General features: G+C 44.8%; 1 protein-coding gene across 1 annotated transcript in view; it reads left to right on the top strand.

Moving 5' to 3' along the window:
* Positions 1-6,251: 6,251 nt before the first annotated feature.
* The window catches only part of GDAP1L1 (ganglioside induced differentiation associated protein 1 like 1), a 57,299-nt gene continuing 41,212 nt past the window's right edge, over positions 6,252-22,338 (top strand). Inside the window, exons 1-2 of the mRNA XM_048498802.1 lie at positions 6,252-6,774; positions 22,073-22,265. Coding sequence (XP_048354759.1) covers positions 6,592-6,774; positions 22,073-22,265 — 376 coding nt within the window. The 5' untranslated portion in view covers positions 6,252-6,591. The remainder of the gene's footprint in view (positions 6,775-22,072; positions 22,266-22,338) is intronic.

Raw genomic sequence — 22,338 nt, 5'->3', positions numbered from 1 at the left:
CTATCATTTTGGTGCTACGCCCATGACGTGTTAAAATTCCAAATGTGCTTGCAGGCTCTCAAAGGTTGGGAACTCGCAGCTTAAACCTTCCAGTGGGTGCCAAAAAAGTAAATCTTATGAGATGAGAAAATCTGTGGGTTGGATTCTACCAGATTTTCCTGGTCCTGTTTAATTCCCCTCCTCATTGCAGTCCCCTTCATTAGTGGGTGTTTATTTTTTCATGCTGGTTCCATGATCCCTGGTACAGCCTGTTTGTTCAAGTGAAATATCTTACTGTGTAGGACAGGCACTTTAACAGAAGGATGAAATACATTCGATTTTTAAATATACTGAAAAAATGCAGGTTGTGTTATTTCTTATCAGAATGCAAAAATTAAGGTTTTGGAGTTGGGGAGCGAAATGCACAGGTCACAGCTGCAGATCAGTAAAACCAATGCTGGCATTAAATTAATGTTTTCAGAGCATGTTTTCAAATGCCCCTTTTGTGGGAAAACTCATTTTGCTACTGTTTGCATTTGCTTTCTACATAGCAAGTATTTATATATAACGTATATATACAAAACGGAAGGCTGCACACACATTTACACACATATATATAGGAGCATTTGTGCTGGGATCCCCTACACTTTAAGTAGGAATGTGTATTTTGGAGTGAGAATCCCTTCACTTACTGTGTGCGGATCCCTTCTTTCCTTCAAAAACCTCAACATGGTATTCATGGGACAATTCCATTTTATCTTCGCAAGATCTCTGTGTGATAGGATAGGTTGAGAGATCTTGATTGGCCCAAAGCTACCCTGCAAGTATCATGACTGAGCCACTATCTGAATCCAATTTTCTTTGATTTTATTATGTCACTGTCCCCAATACCCCATGCTATGTGTCTGTACATATGTAGAGTCTACTCACATGTTCAGACTGCTTGTAAGTGCTTGTTGATTGCAAGTTATCCTCTGCATTTCAGCTATTTCCAGACATTTGCTTGTATGTTTGCTGACTTAGGGCAACCCTGTACAATTTTCAAGGCAAAAGACTTAACAGTGGTTTGCCATGGCCTTCCCCTGATATTTCTTGGTGGTCTCCCATCCAATTACTTCATCAGTACTGAACCTGCTTAGCTTTGGAGATCTGGCCAGTTCAGATTAGCCTGGGCCCTCCACATCCAGGCATCCACTTGTGAGCAATTTTTTGTAAAACGCATAGAATCAAATAAAATTCCTGTTTCTCTTGATAACTTCTAATTGATCCCAACAAGTTGCAGAAGCGTCATTGGGGAAACAGGCTACTTTCATCAAAAACAACACTGGTGCAAAAAGGAACGTGGATTCTGCCGTCCAATAGTCTTTTCCTGCTGGTTAGCCTGTGGTAATGCTGAACTATTATTAAAATCAGGATGAAACTACTCCAGGTTGTTGTACTTCAAACAAGCTACAAAATATTGCATTATTTAGGATGTTTTATTTGGGATGGGAAGAATTCTTGAAATTCACAACAACTTGTTTTCTGCGGATGTTCACAGATATTTCTGCCTCTGTTGCTGCCTTGTACAAAGTGGCACATTTCTGTCCACAATTTTGGCCCTAGAGAAAGATGAGGCTTGGGTACCAGCATCATGTAATCTGAAGCCATGACTTGATGTAGGAATCAGCAGTAGATTGGAATGGTGGGGAGATGGGAATCGTCTTGCCTCAATTTTAAAAGGGAATGTTGGATGAGCTGCAACTCTATCATGTTCTCCCCCACAAAATTATTTTTGTTCTTTCCCATCTCTTTCTGCACAAGAACTCATAGTTACACCCTCTTGATTGCCCTGCAAAGTAGGCTGAGACTGAGCCCTAGCAACTGGCCTGAGGCTGCCTTTTGTCCCCAATTCTGACTCTTGTTAGTAGCACAAACAGGCTAATTCCTAGCTTAAAGTGGGGATAGGCGGGGATTTTCGGAATAAATTGTAGGGCAAGAAGATATTGTGGAGGTGCCACTATCCCCCTTCACAAGGACTGTTTGGAGACCCCTTTCAACATGATAAACTCCTAAACTTGGGGAAAGCGGATTGTTCCTGTTTGCCTATGAACTTGAAGGACCTGTGACTGTCAGAAGGTCTAGGAAATGGGACACTTACTGACAAGGTAATCAAGGTTTCTGAATGCTCATTTCTTAGGTGTTTGTGGCCAATCATAGCAACAAAAATAGACAGCTGGGTGATGCAAGAGGAATTGGTTGCAGAGGAAGGAACAATAGCTAGAAAATTCATTCTCTCTCTAGCACCATGGGGCAGTGTCGCTGAGATCCAGAGCTAGATGAATAGCCTTGTTAATCCCTACCCCAAACCTCCCCATGGAACTATAGTCCAACAGCCTGTTGTATCTGCTGTCCAAGGGGTATGATGGGAGAGGTAGTTCCGCAGATACATCAGGCTGTTGGACTATAGTTGCGTGGTGAAGTTTAGGGGCAGGGATGCAAAACTCTCAAAGGAGTGTGTGTTTAATAATATTTAATAATATTGTGTTACAAACATGAAACCTTTATCCCAAATGTAAAAATCAACTTGAAACCTTTTGAAACCTTTAACTTAAGTATAATTATCAGGACTACGGACGACCACTTTCTCACATTAATTAAAAGAACTATTCTTAAATATTGGCCTATAGTCAGAGATCTTCCTGGTTGCTATCTCCCTCCCTTGTTCGGACTCAGGCATAGCAAAACACTAGGAAATACTGTGGTAAGAACAGATGTTATAAAACATGCTAAAACTATACCCAACACCATTTGGGTTCAAATGTTGCCTCTACCATGAACTCAATAGGTAATTGTGATCTTAGGCAAGCCAGCTTCCCCAATCTATATCAAAAGCATAATAATATGGGCCTGCCTTGCAGGGTGATGGTAAGATTTGCAACATAATGTATATGAAGTGCTTTGAACTCTTGAAAGCGCTATGTAAGTGTCTAAAAATCATTATTCTGGTCTGCAACTTCTGTGTATCCTAAAGGGCAAGTTCAAAAACAACAACAATCCCATTGACACACACTGTATACATCTGTATTGAGGTACCAACTCAGAGAACCATTTAATGGAGGCCAGGTGCCAAGTTATCCAACAGACTAGAAGGTCCCTGAATGAGTCCACTCAGCATTTTTAAAAGGTAAAATGTAGTTGTGGGAAGTTACAGTCTAAGACACAGGTGTCGAACTTGTGGCCCTCCAGATGTTATGGACTACAGTTCCCATCATCCACTGCCAGCAGGATGCTGGCAGGGGATGATGGGAACTGTAGTCCATAACATCTGGAGGGCCGCGAGTTCGACACCTATGGTCTAAGAGCTCTAGAACAGTGGTTCTCAACCTGGGGGTCAGGACCCCTTTGGGGTTGAATGACCCTTTCACAGGGGTCGCCTAAGACTCTCTGCATCAGTGTTCTCCATCTGTAAAATGGATAAACGTTAGGGTTAGGGGTCACCACAACATGAGGAACTGTATTTAACGGTGGCGGTATTAGGAAGGTTGAGAACCACTGCTCTAGAAAGTTCCCAAATGCTCTAGATCATCTTCTCTCATGTAACCTACCACTCTGCTCAGTTGAGTCTGAAACCTTCCTCCAGCCTCAGGAGCCTTCTTCCAAGCTAGAAAAGCAGGAAAACATGCTGTTGAATTGCAGCTGACTCATGACAACCCCCTCCACAGGGTGTTCCATGAAAGAGATGAGCAGAAGTGGTTTGCCATCACCTTCCTCTTCATAGCAACCTTAGTCATCCTGGGTGGTCTGCCATCCAAGTACAAACCCTTGCTAAGTTGAGATATTCGGGCACCTCCTCCAGTGACTCTAAATTGGACTTAAGTGATTCTAAATTGCAAGAAGGAGCAGATAAAGACTTTGTTGGGTATATATCTGTATCTATATATATATATACATTAACAGAGTAGAACAGAAGAGACAGATTCTCAGTTGCTTTTATATATGAGTTTACTAACTATAAAGAGAGGGTTACATGGAGATAAAATAAGAAATCTTTCCTGTTACACATCTACATTACTGTACATTTGGTTACATCTTGGTACTATCTGCTGTCTCATGCCCGTGGTGGCATGGCTCAATCAGAGTTAACTTTGTCAAAGGCTTTCACGGCCGGAATCACTGGGGTGTTGTGTGGTTTCCAGGCTGTATGGCCGTGTTCTGGTAGCATTTTCTCCTGACGTTTCGCCTGCATCTGTGGCTGGCATCTTCAGAGGATCATGTCGAAACGTCAGGAGAAAATGCTACTAGAACACAGCCATACAGCCCAGAAAACACACAACACCCCAGAGTTAACTTTGTAACTTCAGATGGACGTGCTCACTAGCATGCAAGCAATGGCTATCTCACTGATCAATAGTTAATCAATAGATCAGGTCATAAACAGTGACTTCAGCAACTGATACCAGCATAGGAGTAATTAGACTTTCATATGGCAGGTTTCCCCACATATCTCCTCTGCTACACCTGTCCCCATTGACCATTGTCTGCCCCCGCCCCCCCAAATGCCATCACAGGACTTTTTAAACTGGCAGTTGACATAGTGGTATAGCATGGTAACATTATAGCAATCTGTAGGTTCTCCAGATTTTTTTTTAAGCATGTCTATAGCACCTATGGTTATGGAGATACAGGGTGGGGGGAATATGTCCACAACAAAAGACTTTGGCCCCTTCCGCACATGCAGAATAATGCACTTTGAATCCACTTTCACAATTGTTTGCAAGTGGATTTTGATATTCCACGCAGTAAAATCCAGCTGCAAAGTGCATTGAAAGTGCATTATTCTGCATGTGCGGAAGGAGCCTTGGATTTTCAAAAATGAAAACTAGGGATCCACAGAACCTAACAGACAAACTGTCACAGCAATATAACACTGTGGTAGTGTACATGCTGTCAAGTCACAGCTGACTTATGGTGGTCCCATAGAATTTTTGAAGGCAAGAGATGTTTGGAGGTGGTTTGCCATTGCCTGCCTCCTCATGGGCTGGGAGAGTTCTGAGTGAACAGTGACTGGGCCAAGGTCACTTTATGTGGAGGAGTGGGGAATCAAACTCTGTTCTCCAGATCAGAATCAACTGCTCTTAGCCACTATGCCACACTGGCTCTGCAAGCAATGAACACATTATTATAAATATAACACTATAATCAGGTGTTAATTGCCTTTCTTAAGCCCTTGGGGGTCACTGTTTGAGGGGGAAAGGGCATTGATGGGACAATCAACACCTTGTTGTGAACTTTACCAATACATTGCGGCAAGGTGGTTAGAGAAAGGAAACGTAGGAAAACCCAGAAGGTTCATGAAAATACAATGATGCTGAGGGTAAGCAGGGGTAAAACACCTGTCCCACAGCACCCAAGGCAGTACAACAATGTATAAGTGACTGTCGGGATGCTGCCATGGGGCCTGTTTGCTCTATGCTCTGAATTGCTTTGTGCTGTTCGCAGGTGCTTATCTGCCAATGTAACCTTGGCAGTCTAGAGGGTTGCTTCAGTGAAAGTTCCTCTGTTTTGCTTCACATGTGGGGTGGGGGAATACTGTTCCAAATTATCACTGTTCTGAGGGGATGAACTCAGAACAGTCTTCTGCCTTCTTTCTTTCTAGCAGGAATAAATCAATGAACCTTCAAGTGTTTCGTTGTCTATGCAGAGGAGTTTGGACATTAAGACTGTTCTCCATGTGTCCGCCTCCCCATCCCATCTCGGACATCCCATCTCTGTAAAAGCACTGTATCAGCTTCTATTGGAAGTTTTAAAGCAGGGGCTTGAGGTGGAATTCATCCCTTGCTCCCCCCCCCCGGTATACTCCAAGATATACTACTTCTGAACGTGGATGTTCCATTTGGTTGTCATGGCTGCTAGCCAGTGAGAGGCTCTATAAATTTGACCCATATTTCTCCTTACTTTCTGAACAGCTTATCTTCAGTGAAATGTGATTTTTAAAAAAATGTCAAGGTCAGAAAATGCTCTCAGGTTTAAAATGATAGAAATGCACGGGGATTAAACAAAGAATCTCCTCATTTGCACAACGGGACTTTCTGATTGGGGGAAAAATTATATCAGAATCCCAGATCTGCCTGCCAGTAGAAGTAAAATTAACCTCAGTAAACATCAGTCCCCTCTATCTGGATATTGGAATACTTCAACATGTGGATTCATATCTTGCCAGAAGCCATTCTGATCAAAGAAAGGCTGTCCTATATTGTCAATAAGCTGCAAGACCTCCGGCAGCGTGTGGATGCTCAGGTTTGTCGTCAGGTGGCACGGACTCTCTGTTGTGTCTGTGATTGGAACAACGCGTGAGCAGTGCAGCAGTCAGCCTCAGTGGCAACCTTGCCATGGTTGTAAAGAGGTTGTGCTGTAGCACACACCCAGCTACACTCCTGTTTTCTCTTCCAAAACCAGATGCTGCTTCTGATCCTGCTGCCTTGGGCTCCCTGTGCCAATCCGGAGTGAGTAATGAATTTCGAGCCCTTCGGCTCCGGCAAGGATGCTGTTTCCATGAGCCCATGTGATGCTTCGATAGTACAGCAGCTGCAGCTCTTCCTTTCTCCTGCTCTTCCATAATCTCGGGCTGTCATGGCGACTCCCAACAATGTTACTCCCACCAACTGCAGCTGGTGGCCCATTTCAGCCCTGGAGAACGATGCAGCAGGCAAATCCATGGAGACAGAGGAAATCCAGGACCCGGCACACCCTGCTTTCCGATCCAAGGACAGGCTGGTTTTATATCACTGGACCCAGTCATTCAGCTCACAGAAGGTAAAGGCTTAGCTGGCTTCAGAAGGGGAGGGATGTCAGCCAATATTATAGTGTGCAAAATTCCTGGATGTGAAGCTGGTAGACAAAAGCAGGTTGCGTTTCCCTCAGGGGATGCTCAAGGGAGCAGCTGGGAGGCAAGATGTTGTTGGAACAGAGGTGTGTTTTATGTCTGCATTTCAGCAATTTCAACAGTGTTGGCCTTGGAGGCAGGGGGAGGGGATTCTCGGCTGTCTCTGTCTGGTTTGGGGGTCAGATTTTCCTGTTATGTTTGGCGATGGTTCTGACTGATGGTTAGAAATCTGAAATGAATGGCAGTGTTGGGGGTGGGGGGAGAGAAGCACACAAAAATGAACCCTGAAATGTTTAGCAGGTAATGATGGAAGAAGACTGGCATGGAAACCTACAATGGGGTTTAGTTCCTGAATATGTACCGTGGGACAGGACTGCACTGAACAACCCGTTCACTTATGAGACTGCAGTATTGGGATCAAAATCCTGTTTCCTGGATTCTGTTGTCTATTCACTGAATGTTTTAAGTTTTGGTTTCAAACTGAAAGCAAATGGCATCTTCCCCCCACCCCCATTTGCTGAATGCTCCATCACTAGGGCAGGCATTTACACAGGATGGGACACACCTGGCATTATTTTTCATAGCCCAGTGTACCCAGCATCAGCTATTTCTCTTTGCATTCATTATATATGTGAGCTGAATTATGCATGGGGGTGAAGATGAATGGACAGGCTTCTTCAAGGAAGGAGGCCTCTTGTTTCCATTGTACTCTGGAAAACTATGTGGGTTGCAGTGTGAGTCTTCCCTCCCCCCCCCCCACACATGTATACACAAAGAAACCCATGGAGTAGGGCTGTTGCTTTAAGATTAGTGGCTAAAGTAACTTGTCCCGCATTCACAGGGCACAGCTCTGCCTGTCAAACAAACTGTGCCTTCTCTCCTCTTTTCTTGCATAACAATCTGTCTCCCTTCAAAAGCATTCTTTATGTCTTTCTTTCGGCCCTTGCCTGGGTAGGAAACAGTTAACTAGCCACTCATACATGCTTTTCTACAACTAGTCCAGAGCTAGCCCCACCTCTGCCAGAACTGATGGGACTCCATAGCTGGCAGACTGAGCAAGTTAAAGTGGCAGTGCACAAAATGTGCCTCTAGTTTGATAAACAGGGTGGGGGGGGTTTGTTTGCAAAGAAAGCAGGATTTTTCAGTGCCTTGTAATGCATGCATTGCATCAAGCTCTTCAGGAAACCCTGGACTTAAAAAGTATAAACACAGCGCTAGAGACATGACAAAGAGAGATAGTTCTTTTTGGATTGGAATTTCCATGTGCCAACAAATTTTTTTAGCTCTGACAGCCATATAGCTTCAGTGTCCCTGAGCTCAAGTATTCAGTCCTCTCCAGTGCTTCATTTTAGCCTAAGATTAGATCCTGACATCAAACATTTTGCAATCTGGCAATGTGTTGACTAGCTAGGAAAGTCAGCTATCATGCAGAAAGCCCTGGGTTCAGATTTTGCCTCTGACCACTTTGCCTCACTGTTCTCAGGCCTGCCCACATCCAGTGCAATATGGGAATGGTAATACTGGCCTAAATTACAGGGATACTGTATGGATTACAGAAAAAAGTGTGAAGTGCTTTGAATTCTGAAAGGGCTGTATAAATGTTAAGAACCATGACTATTTGGGGATTCCTTTCTCCTTCATGGTAGAAAAGACAGGGCTTTAATATAGGCAGCCCCATTATTCATGATATCTATTTCCTACAGAAAAGAAAGGCAAAGTCAGGTGCAGGTATTACCCCCCCCCCCGTCCCCCCCCCCCAAAAAAAAATCCTATCAAGATTCCACAGTGGTGGACATGAACAGCAGTTCTGCAGATCTGGCTTCTGTATTCTTGGTTCAATACCACGGCCAGGGCATTCCACAAATGTGCCAATATCCTCCTAATGCAATTTCCTTTCATAGAGAAGACCTTTGCAAATTAAGGAGTCAAGTCTGCTGTTTATAATGGATTATACCAGAGGTGAACTAGGCTAAAACAAAGCCTTGACGAGACCTTATGCATTTTTCACATTCTGGAATTCTGCACTAAAATGACCAACTTCTGCAGTTACAAACCCCAAGATAGGAATTGAGTTGTTCATAGAGTGCTTCATTTTGGGGAGGAGATATTTATTTATTCACTTCATTTATACCTCAGATTTCTCCCCACTGGGTATCCAAAGCAGCATAGTTAGTCCAACCTCCTGCCTGAAGCCACAATCAAAGCACCCCTGACAGACGGCCATCCAGCCTCTGTTTAAAAACCTCCAAAGAAGGAGACTCCACCACCCTCCAAGGCAGTGTATCCTACTGTCAAACTGCCCTTACTAACAGGAAGTTCTTCCTATAGGGGAAATCTCTTTTCCTGCACCTTGAATTCATTACTTCTTGTCCTAGTGTCTGGAGTAGCAGAAAACAAGCTTTCTCCCTCTTCAGCAAGACATCTCTTCAAATATTTAAACATGGCTATCATATCTACCCTTAGCTTTCTCTTCTCCAGACTAAACGTATCTAGCTCCCAAAGCCCTTCCTCATAGGACATAGATTCCAGACCTGTTACTATTTTGGCCACTTTCCTCTGAACCCATTTTGGTTAAAAAGAAAGATACTTCTTAGGATGCCTTCTGGCCTGGAACTCTTTTTTTCCTGTTCCCAGTTTCACAGGTGCTAGTTGAAGTTGCTTATAGTGGGGGAGATGTTGGAAGTAGCAATGTCCAGCATGAGAAGGAACTGAGAAGAAGACCCAGCAGGGGACAGGCAAGTGGTCAGCTAGGTAGGGCTGTAAGATTAGAGACCCGTCCATCCTTTCGTGCCACCTCTTGTCCATCCTTAGTCTGATATTCTTGAGTCTAATTTCCTCCTCCTCAGAAGTTAAGTGTTCTTCTGTTCCCTAGCTAGCAATGTAGCGACTGATTGTCTCTGTATGTCCTATTTCCTATATGAAATGTAGTTCCCTAATAAACATTCTCCTTTTAAGCTTTTAATCAATGTGTGGACATCTCGACTCTTCTGTAAGATGCCAACAGGAGAGAGATTTTGTATATGATCCAAATTGCTCTTTTTATTAGGGAATCCAGGAATTGACAGGAACTGTGTGGTCTGAGATGGGGACACAGCCCAGTGAGCTACCACATAAGGTCTATGCTTAGACTTCAGAGCCCTCTTTGGACACAGAAAGGAACAGTGTGTATCACTTAAGCCCTTGCTATTGGCAGGTAGCATGAAGCTTCTGGATTGGCAAGATCTAGCAGAAATATGGGGAACTTGACCTTCTGCTGTTACCCAATAAACAGAGCAATACATTCTGCTTGCTGAGTTTCATGCTCTAACGTCCAGCTTCAGCGATTGAACCTTGCAGCTCATCAGTGGAAAGCACACTATCTAGGGATCTTGAAAGGCCCTAGTGCATCCTAACATTTTACCATAACCACATTATTCTGGGCTGAGTCTTTTCACGGAAAGTGGGCTGTGTTTGCAAGCAAAGCACAATGTGTGCTACCAAATGCACTTTGTTAAATCAGCATCTTTTCTTGTGGCCACCTTGCATGATAAAGTGTGGACTTCTCTCTGTGTCTGTGTCTTGAGCTCTGTCTCCTTCTCTCACTTCCAGAGGACATACATAAGTACCTTAAACATGTCTGGCCATAATGATCCTGCCGTAGTGCATAGATTAGCCATAGATTAGTTCTTGGGAACAATTTTGTCTTCTGTGAAAACAAAGGAGGCCTCATTATGGTTGCTTGATACAAACCCCTTAGCGTGTGGGAATGCAGTGGCTTGAAGGGGGCTGACTTCAGCATAAACTAGCTGAGCGCTAAACCATTTGCGGAGTTGCTGTTATGTCACAGAATCTTGGTGGAGGGATCGAAAGAGAACACCCGTAAGGGGTGGCTAGGGAAAGGGGCTGAAAGGTGAAGTCAAGGATGTGCCAAAAAAGAGGGTTTTTTTGGGGGGGAGGGAAGTAACAGAGGGAAATTTACCTCAGTTCTGTGAAGAGAGCAGAGGAAACTGAGGATATTTGTGTACATGGAGCATGGGTCAGAGAGTATGCAGGTGGAAATCTTTCTGACTGTGAGCCAAACCATTCCTCACCCCTGCTGCTCTAATAGTTGGCTGAGTTACTGTAGTGCTGTGAAGGAAGGAAAACTTCACAGCAACCAAAGGAACTAAACGTTCTTCTTGGTGAACTGTGTGTGGAGAGGCAGAATGTCCTCATGCTTCGGTAGCATTTGCATCCTCTTAAGACCATAAGGTAGCCCTGCTTGATCAGATGATACCAAAGAACATCTGTTTCAGGATCCTGCTTCCCCAAATGGCCAAACGGTTATTGCTAAGAAGCCCAGAAACGGCATGAAAGAAACTGCCCTCCCATTTTATTCCCCAGAAAGTGGCATTCAGAAATACACAGCTCCTGAACATGGAAGTTCATTTAGCTTTCAGAGCCAACCTTCATAATTTTACCTAATCTCCTCTCAAAGCCATCTAAGCAGCGGCCACATCCTGTGGGAGGCAATTCAGTAAATATGTGAGTTATGAAGGAATCCTTTCTTTCTCTTGAATTTACTGGCAATCATCTGCCGGTAACATTAAAAAGAAATTGAACAGAGCTTTGACTCTTTGAAAGCAGTTTGACACCTTCCTAAGCGTTAGTTAGAGTGCCAAGAGGTGAAAAGAAAGTCTGAAGTCTTAGATAAGCTAATTAGAATAAACCTCTTCATGAATTTTCATGGGCTTCCTTTTGTGTCTAATGCACAGATCATTGATTACATATGAATGAGACAGGCCTATTGAACATATCAATTATCTCAACCCTTCAGAATCAGAAGCGAGTAAACATACAAAGGAACAAATCCTTAGTTTAATTAGTTTCATTGGCTTATGTTTAAGTATAAACAAAATGGACAAACGTGAAAGTGAAATAGCTGCTAACCTAATCCAATATGTCTATTTTTGTTGAGAGGTTCTAGTAAACACATTTGTATTCCATTTTTAGAAGAACACATAATTATTAGTTTTCCAGTTCAAGAGTGGTTTCTTAGTTGTCCACTACATATTCCTTGCTGTTTTCATTCTTTTGTTCTCCTTAGGGCAAACTACGCAAAACTTCAAAAACTTTCAACAGATCTGGTCATATAAGCCCATATAATGGCTTGATTTATGCTCATTGGGGCTAAAAAAAAAGCTAGCATCCATAAGTACAGTAGCTGCAAATCTGACCAAAGAAATTGTATTTTTCTACTTCAATTCACTTCCACTCAAGTTTTTTTTCCTTGTGTGGGTGAAAAAGCATCAGGGGGTGTAACTTATTTGCCTGCTGCAATTTACAGCCTCCCATGAGTGCTTTTCATCAGAAAAGAAACATCAAGTAAACTGTTATTTGCCTTGCTATTCCATGTATAGTTGGTTCTTTGCTCCCAGACAGATGATTTTGACTGATACCCTTATACTGTTGAAGACTGCTTTTTGTTAGGGATGCCACAAAGGTTTTTTTTTTTAACGTGCTCATAATGCGAAATGTCCTGTTCTTGTTCATATCGCTAGTTGGTCCCCACCTTGCCCTGAAATTACATCTAAGAAATTATATTAAATGTGTTTCATACTTATGGGCACAGATGCGTTATGTGCTCACACTCAAAGTGCCAATTAACAATTATACTACCACATGCTGGACTGATTGTAAGGCCTGGGTGGTTTTCAAAGGTCACCACAGTCATTATGCATTGCACTAATTCTGGATTGGTTCCAGTGATCAGTTAGCAGAAGGTGTAGAGACTGAAGATCTTTCCCATGTTCTGTTCTACCAGCAATCCCCTGATGTTCCTCCTCAGCGCAGCCCACAGTCTGCATGGCTGTTAATGCTCGTGGATCCTGCAACCACAGGAATCAACTTTCCTGGGGTCAGAAATGACTGCTGGGAAGAAGGGGAACATGGGAGGGATCCACAATCCTTGTATCACAGATAATTTGATCTGACTCCTAATGTGAAAGTTATCAAGGCACAGATGACAAACTGTGCTCATAATATCATAATCCCCTCAGAAGAGGGTACAGTCAGTATACAGACCAAACCATCAAAGGGAATTTGGTCCCACATTGGATCCCAGCTGTGCTTGGACAAAAGTTGTTGGAGAGTCAAATTACACCTATCTTACCTAACAGGTAGATTGATTCAAACAGGGCAGGACTTGATCAAAGAAGAGTTGGCTTTTATACTCTGCTCTTCTCTACCATAAGGAGTCTCAAAGAGCTTCACAATCTCTCTCTCTCACACACATACACACACACACACACACACACACACACACACACACACACACACACCAGACACTTTGTGAGGTAGATGGGGCTGAGAGAGTTCTGAGAGAACTGTGACTGTTCCAAGGTCACCCAGGAGGCTTCATGTGGAGTCAAACTTGGTTCTCCAGATTTGAGTCTCTAGGTAGGGTTCTCTAGAGAAGAGTCTGTTGCTCTTAACATGGCTCATTCCGCACATGCAGAATAATGCACTTTCAAACTGCTTTCAGTGCTCTTTGAAGCTGTGCGGAATAGCAAAATCCACTTGCAAACAGTTGTGAAAGTGGTTTGAAAACGCATTATTTTGCGTGTGCGGAAGGGGCCCATGACACCATGCTGACTCTCAGTTAAAATCTTAAGGTAATGAGAACATAAAGTTCTGAGTACCCTCAGATCACCCTTTCCTGCTTCTGCCTGCTGAGAGAGGTGGGAATAAGAAGAGTACCCAAGATAAGAGAGGGTTTCTGATCTTACAGTGGTCTGCTGGCCCTTCTGGGATGAATAAATAAGAGTTCATGAAGGACAGCTATTTTCTATTTAGAAAATGACACAGCACCACAGCCACAATCTGAATTGTCCCCTCCCATAGCTGATCTTTAACATCCAAATAAATTTGAGTGGCCTGTTAATGGATTTCCTCCATGAAGCTTGACCAACCTCCTCAGAACCATTCCCATAGTCCAGGGGTCTGCAACCTGTGGCTCTCCAGATGCTGGCAGGGGCTGATGGGAATTGTAGTCCTTGAACATCTGGAGAGCCGCAGGTTGCAGACCCCTGCCATAGTCCTACCCACTCCAGCCTGTCTAGTGATTTGCTTTTTTTAAAAAAAAAAAACCACATTCACATTAAGCAGGAAAGCTCCTCTTGAACTTGCCTGTTGTCGAATGCTTTTGTGGCCTGCACAGCCAACCAGGCTGTCAATGGGCTAGTCACCACTGGTTTGAAGCCACCAGTGCTGAGGTTATGCGAATAGATCTAGGCCCAGATTATTTGCAGGGTCACATCATTCGGCCCGTTGCCTTTCGTTTCAACCTCTCATCACTGGCCCGTGTTCTGTGCGCATAGAGAGAGCTCCAAGATACAAGTGGCGCCGAAATGCAGCTTTTGCTGCATGGCTCGATGTGAGTGGGCGGAATGAAATGAGGCTTACTGCGTTTTTTAAAAGCCAACCCCTCCTAATAAAGTGGTTGGCAACAAAGGTGCATTGGAGAGCTGCAGGATCTTTACCACTGGAGATTTTAAACAAAGGGATGCTAAGCGATCTCCTGCCAAGGATGCTCTAAGTATGAACTAATTCCCTCCGGCTTCTGGGGTCAATCCCAGATATGTGGGCTTATTTACTCTGAAACCTCATATCAATTTTATATCAGTGTCCCAGGGTTACTAACTTCCAGGTAGTCCTGGAGTTTCCCCAGAAATACGTTTGATTTACTAGGGAGATCAATTCCCATGAAGGCTATGACAGTGTTGGCAGATGGACCGCATCGCATCACGTCATCACTGAGCTCTTTCCCAAATTCCACCTGCCCCAGGCACTACCCACAAATCTCCAAGAATTTCCCTTGCCAGAGTCAGCAACGCTAGAAGGAGCCAGAGCTCAGAGGAAAAGCATAAGCTGTGCATGCCAAAAGACCTCAGTTAAATCTCTAGAAAATCCAGTTAAGAGATTTGAGATGGGAGGGCTGGCAATGTCCTCGGAGAGCTGCTTCCAGTCCGAGTATGCAATCCTGGGCTAGATGTGCCAATGAGCAACTTCATACATGTGTATGAAGAGCCAGCGTGGTGTAGTGATTAAGAACAGGTGGATTCTAATCTGGATAACAGGGATTGATTGCCAACTCCTCCACCGGAGTGAAAGAGGCTTATCTGGTGAACCAGATGTGTTTCTGCACTTCTGCATTCCTGCTGGGCGAACCTTGGGCTAGTCACAGTTCTTCAGAACCCTCTCAGCCCCACCTACCTCACAAGGTGTCTGTTGTGGGGAGAAGAAGGGAAAGGAGTTTGTAAGCCACCTTGAGTCATCTTACATGACAGAAAGGTGGGATATAAATCCAGACTCTTCTTCTTATCTTATTTTGGCCTTTTATGTTGGTTTTGGACTCCTTACAATATCTTGCTGCTCTCTTAGCTGTCTTGAATCTAAAAAGGCAAGGGAGGACATAAGTAGTTTACATAGATAAATAAACTGTTCAGTGTTAACTATCAAGTCTTCCCCCCAAGAATCCTGGGAATTGTAGTTTGATAGGGATTCTTTATATCCCTGGGCTTTCTCATGGAAGCACCAGTTACTTTGAACTGTTGTAGGTAGAAATATAGGAGGGAAGACTGCAAGGTGAAGCCCAATCATATCAGATTTTAAAAGCTAAGCAGGAACAGTACTTGGTAAGGGAGACCACCTAGGAAAACTCTGCTGAGAAAGGCAATGGCAAACCACCTCTGCTTCATCACTTGCCTTGAAAAACCTCTTGCTGGGGTCAGCAGAAGTCAGCTGCAACTTAATGGCACTCTAAACACACACAGGTAGGAATGTGAACCGCCAGCCAGGAAGCACAGCCTTCCATATTGCCCTCAGCTATGGGTTCACATAACTGATCCAAGTCATTAGTTTTCTTTCAATCCCAGTCACCTATGTCTGCAACTCTAATGCTGGCCTCCCTTACAGAACTGGTGCTAAGCATCAGTGAGATAATGCTGAGGAAGTGCTTGGACTTAATTCTACAAATGCTAAATATTATTACTGGTATTAATGCCTTCAAACACAGCACCACCTGTTTTGTTTTTATCCTTTCTCCAAGGTGGCAGGCATGGGTCCCTGCTCTTCAATCGTATCCTCGTGATATCACTTTGAGGTAAATGAGGTGGATGGAGAGAGTCATTAGCCAAGATTACTCAGGAGAGTTGGGAAAGTCCTGGAGATTTGGGAATCGAGACTGGGGAAGGGTGGGGGTTGTGGAGTGGAGTGGAAGGCCCTCATTGGGATAGAGTGCCATAGAGTCTATTCTCCAAAGCAGGCATTTTCTCCTGATCAGTTGTAATTCCAGAGGATCTCCTCTTCATCTGGAGGTTGGCTACCCTATCACTTAGTGAGCTCCATGGCTGTAGCGATTTGAACTTGCATCTTCTTGGCCCTAATCTGACACTCTAACTGCTACACCACATTGGCTGACGATCCTCTTTGATTTTGCCATGTAGGTCATCCTTAGTGTGTAACAACCTGCTTTATGTAACTAACTCTAGGTAAGCATGCTGGCAAACTTGTCCACAGTGTGTAGCCAGTTGGCATCTCTGGGTGTTCCGTCCCACCTAAAGTGCTGATTCCATCCCACCCGAGGTCCTTTTTAAAAGCAGCTGCTGTCTTTCCTTTTAGCGAGTCCTGGCTGTGATTTGACAAGTTTCCATTTAAAGAATGAGGGTATGTTTGAACAATCAACAAGAGTTTTGGGGATTAAGTCTTCAAGAGCTGAAGCCCTCTTTGTCAGATGCCCGACAAAGGGATACTTTTATAAACTTATACCCCACAAAAACTTGCTGATCCATAAGGGGCTACTGGACTTGATTCTTTCTGTACTACTGCAGATCAACATGGCTACCCTCTGAAACTGTTTTTAAAATGGGGACATTTATGGCAAGTGCTCCAATTTCCAGTCACCTGACTTCTCCCCAATTCTGCCCAAATGTCTTCTGCTCTGGCCGGGAGGGGGTGGGGGGTGGGGTGGGGGCTGTCTAGACAACAATCAGCTTTCTGCCTAGCTGATTTTAAAACAAACTCCCCTTGTGTGGTTCCTGTACTTTGAGCATGGCAGGGTGCTTCGAACTCATGGAGCAGCCTTTTGAGTCGGACCATAAGTCCCTAATGTCAGGGCTGTCTAGTAGTCTGACTGGCAACTGCGATCAGCACTCACAAGTTGAAGTCTTTCCGATCACCTACTACCTGGTCCTGTTAACTGAAGCTATATTGCCCTGGAGATTCCATGCCTCAAAACAATAAAGGTACTGGTTGTTGTGGGTTTTCCGGGCTGTGTGTCTTGTGGTCTTGTGGATCTTGTTCCTAACGTTCCGCCTTCATCTGTGGCTGGCATCTTCAGAGGTGTATCATAGAGTGAAGTCTGTTACACACTGTGTCTAGTGAGAAGAGAATGTTTAGATTCTGAACATCTCATTCTCTAAACATCCTCTTCTCACTGGACACAGTGTGTAACAGACTTCACTCTTTGATACACCTCTGAAGATGCCAGCCACAGATGAAGGTGGAACGTTAGGAACAAGATCCACTAGACCACGGCCACACAGCCCGGAAAACCCACCAGAACCACTCCTGCTTTTCATTTGGTTTTTGTGACATGAATAATCACAGATTTTGAGATATCAGCTTGCAAATTCATCTTCTTATGTGTGTGTGTGAAGTGTTCAAGAGCTGGAGAAAGGGGGGGGGGAGCAGCAGGAGGCATGCTGACAATGCTCTTCAGCTGGGACGGCAATGTGGTCCAGGGCCAATCCTGGTCCTCATGTGGCCTCATCTAATTGTGGCCAAGGAGAAGTGACTTCTATCTGGCGATGTGAGAAGACATCCTCCCCTGTCGATTCAGCCAAGTGGTAGATATTGCACTGAGGATTAGACAGCATTATATCCATGAGTCAGAAATCCTGAGCTCTGCTTGCTTTAGCTGGTTTCTTTCACCCAGCATCTCTCTCTCTCTCTCTCTCTCTCTCTCTCTCTCTCTCTCTCTCTCTCTCTCTCTCTCTGCCTTTCAGCAAGAAAGGCAAAGCTGGCCAAGGCAGCTGAGTCGTGCTCCTGAGTCCCGACCAACAGAGCTACTGAACAGCGTGGGCGGTGAAGGAATGCACGCAATATGTCTTTCCTGCCTCAGCAAATCCCAGCACCTGCTGGAGGAAATAGTGGTTTGGCTGAGCCAAACAAAATGCCCCCTCTCTCAGAGTCCAATAGTTAGATAATCCAGCAATGAAACCATCACTTCAATGACACAGAGGAGTGAGGGATGAAATCCACTCGTGTCACTTTTGCCAGCAAAAGCTAGCAAACTGTGATGTGCCGCTAACTGAGGCAAGCACTACCAAGAGCTGACTGGGCCAATTCCTTTGGCATGGTGAAGGGCATTTGAAGCAGAGGCTGTCTGGATCTCAACAGGGTATTTGCTTTCTGTAATTTAATTCATGGCGTGTCTCATCTGCAGAAAACTCCATTCTCAGAGGCAGCCATGAGCGCACATTTACTGCATTGGGGGGCATGGGCAGAAAAATCACGTGGGAGAGCCCTCTTGGGGCTCTGCCACTGCAAAATCCAGGTTGGTAGATAGCGCGTTTCAGTGTTCATTCCCCTCTCCCATTTCCACCTCTGAAAAGGAAGTTTTGTGAACAGAGCAGGGAGCTCAATTCAAATCAACAGAAGGGCACCAGAAAAGGTAGCTGTTTCCCCTATCTGAAATGGTCCCAAGAAATCCGTGGGAGAAAACATAGAAGAAGCTGCATTAGAAGTTCTATGCCTATTCCAGTGGAGCAAATAGCAGCTCAGAGAGGAAAGCTTAAGCCTGTTTGCCCTTATACTCTGTCTAAATCAGTGCATTTGGTTTTAAAGAGGCAAACATATTGGGAGGGAGACTTATAGAACTCTCTCTCAGCATCGCATGTAGCAGCAGCCCAAGGAAAAAGATTTTAGCCAGCCTCCTTGACATGGAGATATGGAGCACAGCTTCTTTTTTGCAGCTGTTGGTAGTGATTTGTGCAGTGCCTGGCGCTGGGTCAGAGGCAGCCAAACTGGCTTAACATAAGAGCCACATAGAATAAACTTCTGATGTTTGTGAACAGGCATGAACAGATATTACCCACACACTTTGATCATTGCCTGCACGTTTTATTACAAACCTTTTAATATAAATATTAAGAAATACATGTGTCAAAATAATTATTCACGCATATCATTTTAAAATTAAAATTAAATGAGATTGCCAAAAGTAAAAACAAACGGAACAAAAAAGATAATGCTAATTATACTTCTTTGTCTAAGATGATAATGAAGAAGAAGAGTTGGATATATATTCCCCCTTTCTCTCTTGTAAGGAGACTCACAGGGGCTTACAAACTCCTTTCCCTTTCTTGCAACCCCCTCCCCACAACAAACACCTTGTGAGGTGGATGGGGCTGAGAGAGCTCTGAAGAACTGTGACTAGCCCAAGATCACTCAGTTGGCATGTGCTGGAGTGCACAAGCTAATCTAGTCCACCAGGTAATCCTCCACAGCTCAAGTGGCAGAACGGGGAATCAAACCCTGTTCTCCAGATTAGAATGCACCTGCTCCTAACCACTACACCACAACAGGCTCTGTGGTGAGATGAGGAGGCAAGGGGCAAGAGCAGAGAGTGAAGAACAGTGGCTGAGACTGCCCCATCAGTCCACTCTCGAAAACACTGGCAGGAGGTTCCTTATGCCTCCCTCAGAGGATCCAATCGCACTATCCCTCACTCTCTGCTGCTGAGAAGTGACTAAGGAAGGTCACCTCTTCCACCATCCCAGACTTAAGTGTCAATAACCAGTGAGGTTGAGCACAGCCAATCCTGACCTGCTGCCCATTCAGCATCTCAGCTGGGGCTCCCCTCTGCCTTTCCTTGGGAGTATTTGCTGAGGAGAGGAGGTACAAATATCAGTTTCCTACGCAGCCCAGCCCAGCCCAGCGTTATCGCCACAGCTGCTTGTTTGGAACTTCCCACCCAGACAGCTTCCCACCAAGTACTACTCCCAGGGGAATAGCGGGCCCTGAGAAAGGCTAGGTGGGTCTGCCGCGGGAAGGAAAAACCAGCAGAAAGTCCCAATTTAGTCCGATTTCAGTCAAGTGTACCTTAGCTCAGATGTGGACAGAGGAGGCAGTGACCAGCTGTTTTCCTGTCCTGGTCCTGCATTGCATTATCCTTTGGAAGACTAGAAATCAAATCCAGGTGGCCAAAACTGAATGCAGAGTATCCCAAGCACAGGAAACATCAGAGATGGTACAGAATTTAAATCAATAGTGACCACCGGGAGAACCCTCTTAAGCTAGCTGCCATTGAACTACGAGGTTAAAAGCTGTACGGTATTTGTTATCTGATGATTTCTGGTAGTTTTTGTTATTTGGTTATAGAAGACAAGGGCTCTCTCAAATCTGTTTCATGACTTCACAAAACATTAAGATCCAATCTATCGTTAATAGTGTACATATATTAGTTGATGTGGTTTTTAAAAATAAATGTCTTACTTTTGTATGAGTTGCTATAATTTTTTTTAAAAAAATGTACAACGCCCCCCCCTTGTAAAAGGAAAGATCTGTCTCCAGCTAAAGCTTTTCCCTGTTACCTGAAGGACCTGAATACTACTAGTTTCAAAAGGACCTAAGGGAGGGCTATTGTCCAGAGGAGTAGCAAGGGGGGAAAGCACCTGGCGCACTGGTGTATCCTACGCCCCCGCCCTGCCCCGGAATGCCCCCCCCACCCCATAACGCCCCCACCATACCCCCAGATCGCCCTTGGCACACATCCAGTGCACACACATCCAGTGCATCGCGCACACCCCAATCCCCTTGGAGCTACACTTCTGCTGTTGTCTTCATGTCCTGTTTGTGGGCTTCTCAGAGGTGTCTGTTTTCTGTGGGAAACAAAGAACTGTATTAGATCTACTACCAGGTTCTTTTAACTGAAGATGCCAGAGATTGAACCCATGACCTTCTGGCTGTTCACAGAACCACAGCCCTTCCCCAATATATACCTCACCTGATGAGAGTATACCACCTTGGGCCATGTTGCTTGGCTTTTTGTCCACCTGGGTTTTCCAACACCCATTTTCAACTATTTGAGATTCACAGGAGGGTGCTGGAGGAGAGGCAGGTGAGAAAGATCAGCGACCACCAGAACCAGAACCAGCTACCAGCATGCTGTTAAATCTCACTGCTAGCTGTTCACTTTTAGCTAGAAAATATTATCTGCATGCATTTGTGTTAAACATCCTTTTAACTTTACTGATAATATCATATAGATCAGTGGTGGCGAACCTATGGCACGCGTGCCAGAGGTAGCACTCAGAGTCCTCTTTGTGGCACTGTCACCCCAGTTTGGGCACTCAGTGGCATAGCACCAAGGGGGTGAGGGGTGTCCAATGAATTCGGCGCGTGGCGAGGGCATTCTGGGCAGTGGTGGGATCCAAAAATTTTAGTTCCCATGGTGGTGGGATTCAAATTGTGGTGTAGTGCCAATGGGGCTGGGCGGGGCACGACGGGACGTGGGCGGGCATTCCAAGGGCGGGGCTGTGGCAAGGATGCAGCTACTGTGCCTGTCCTTGGGCGGGAAGCGAATGCACGCAGGCGCACCTCCTGCTAGACTGCTTCATGTTCTGCACGCTACTGCTGAGAGGAGGGGCGTAACTAAGGCAAAAATCACGTGGCAAAATCACCAATTAGTAACCCCCTCTCGGCACATACAAATAATTAGTAATCTACTCTCGGGAACCTGTGAGAACCTGCTGGATCCCACCTCTGATTCTGGGGGTGTGGCGGGGGTGTTTCGGGGCATTCCAGGGGCATTCCAGGGCGGGGCAGAGGCGCGGGGCGCACGCATGTCCCGGATGCAGTTTCCCCTTGCTCCATCCCTGGTACTTGGTTTCTAAAAGGTTTGCCATCGCTGATACAGATACATAAAGGCCACCATTTTTTGTGCATCAATAAAAGCCACTGCTGCTATTCTTTATGCAATTACAAAGGCCACTGCTGCTATTCCAGGTGTCATTTATAAAAAGGCAGTCAGAACTAAGGGATTCTCAGGGCTGTACTGCAACACTAGGAAGTATATGATATGTGCTAATCACCCACAATATTCATTGGTAGTAATATTGAGCACAGCTGTCTAACTCACATAGCGCACGTTTTTAATGAGGCTGGTGAGGAGCACTGTGTCATTTCTCCATTCATTTCTTGCTGCAGGTCCGCCTAGTCATTGCAGAAAAGGGGTTACCATGTGAGGAGCGGGACGTCAGCATGCCACTGACTGAGCACAAAGAGCCCTGGTTTATGCGGCTCAATCTTGGGGAAGAGGTGCCCGTCATCATCCACGGAGACAACATTATCAGCGACTACAATCAGATTATCGATTACATGGAAAAGACCTTCACAGGAGGTAAGATGAGACCCGTGAAGACAACCAAAAGCAGGAGTCCTAGGGAGGAATCTCCAGCCCAAGAGTTCTGTTT

The sequence above is a fragment of the Sphaerodactylus townsendi genome, linkage group LG05 (genome assembly GCF_021028975.2).
Source record: "Sphaerodactylus townsendi isolate TG3544 linkage group LG05, MPM_Stown_v2.3, whole genome shotgun sequence".
Taxonomy (NCBI): Eukaryota; Metazoa; Chordata; class Lepidosauria; order Squamata; family Sphaerodactylidae; genus Sphaerodactylus; species Sphaerodactylus townsendi.
The sequence above is the reverse complement of the archived record's forward strand: the minus strand, read 5'-3'. Positions and strand labels throughout refer to the sequence as shown.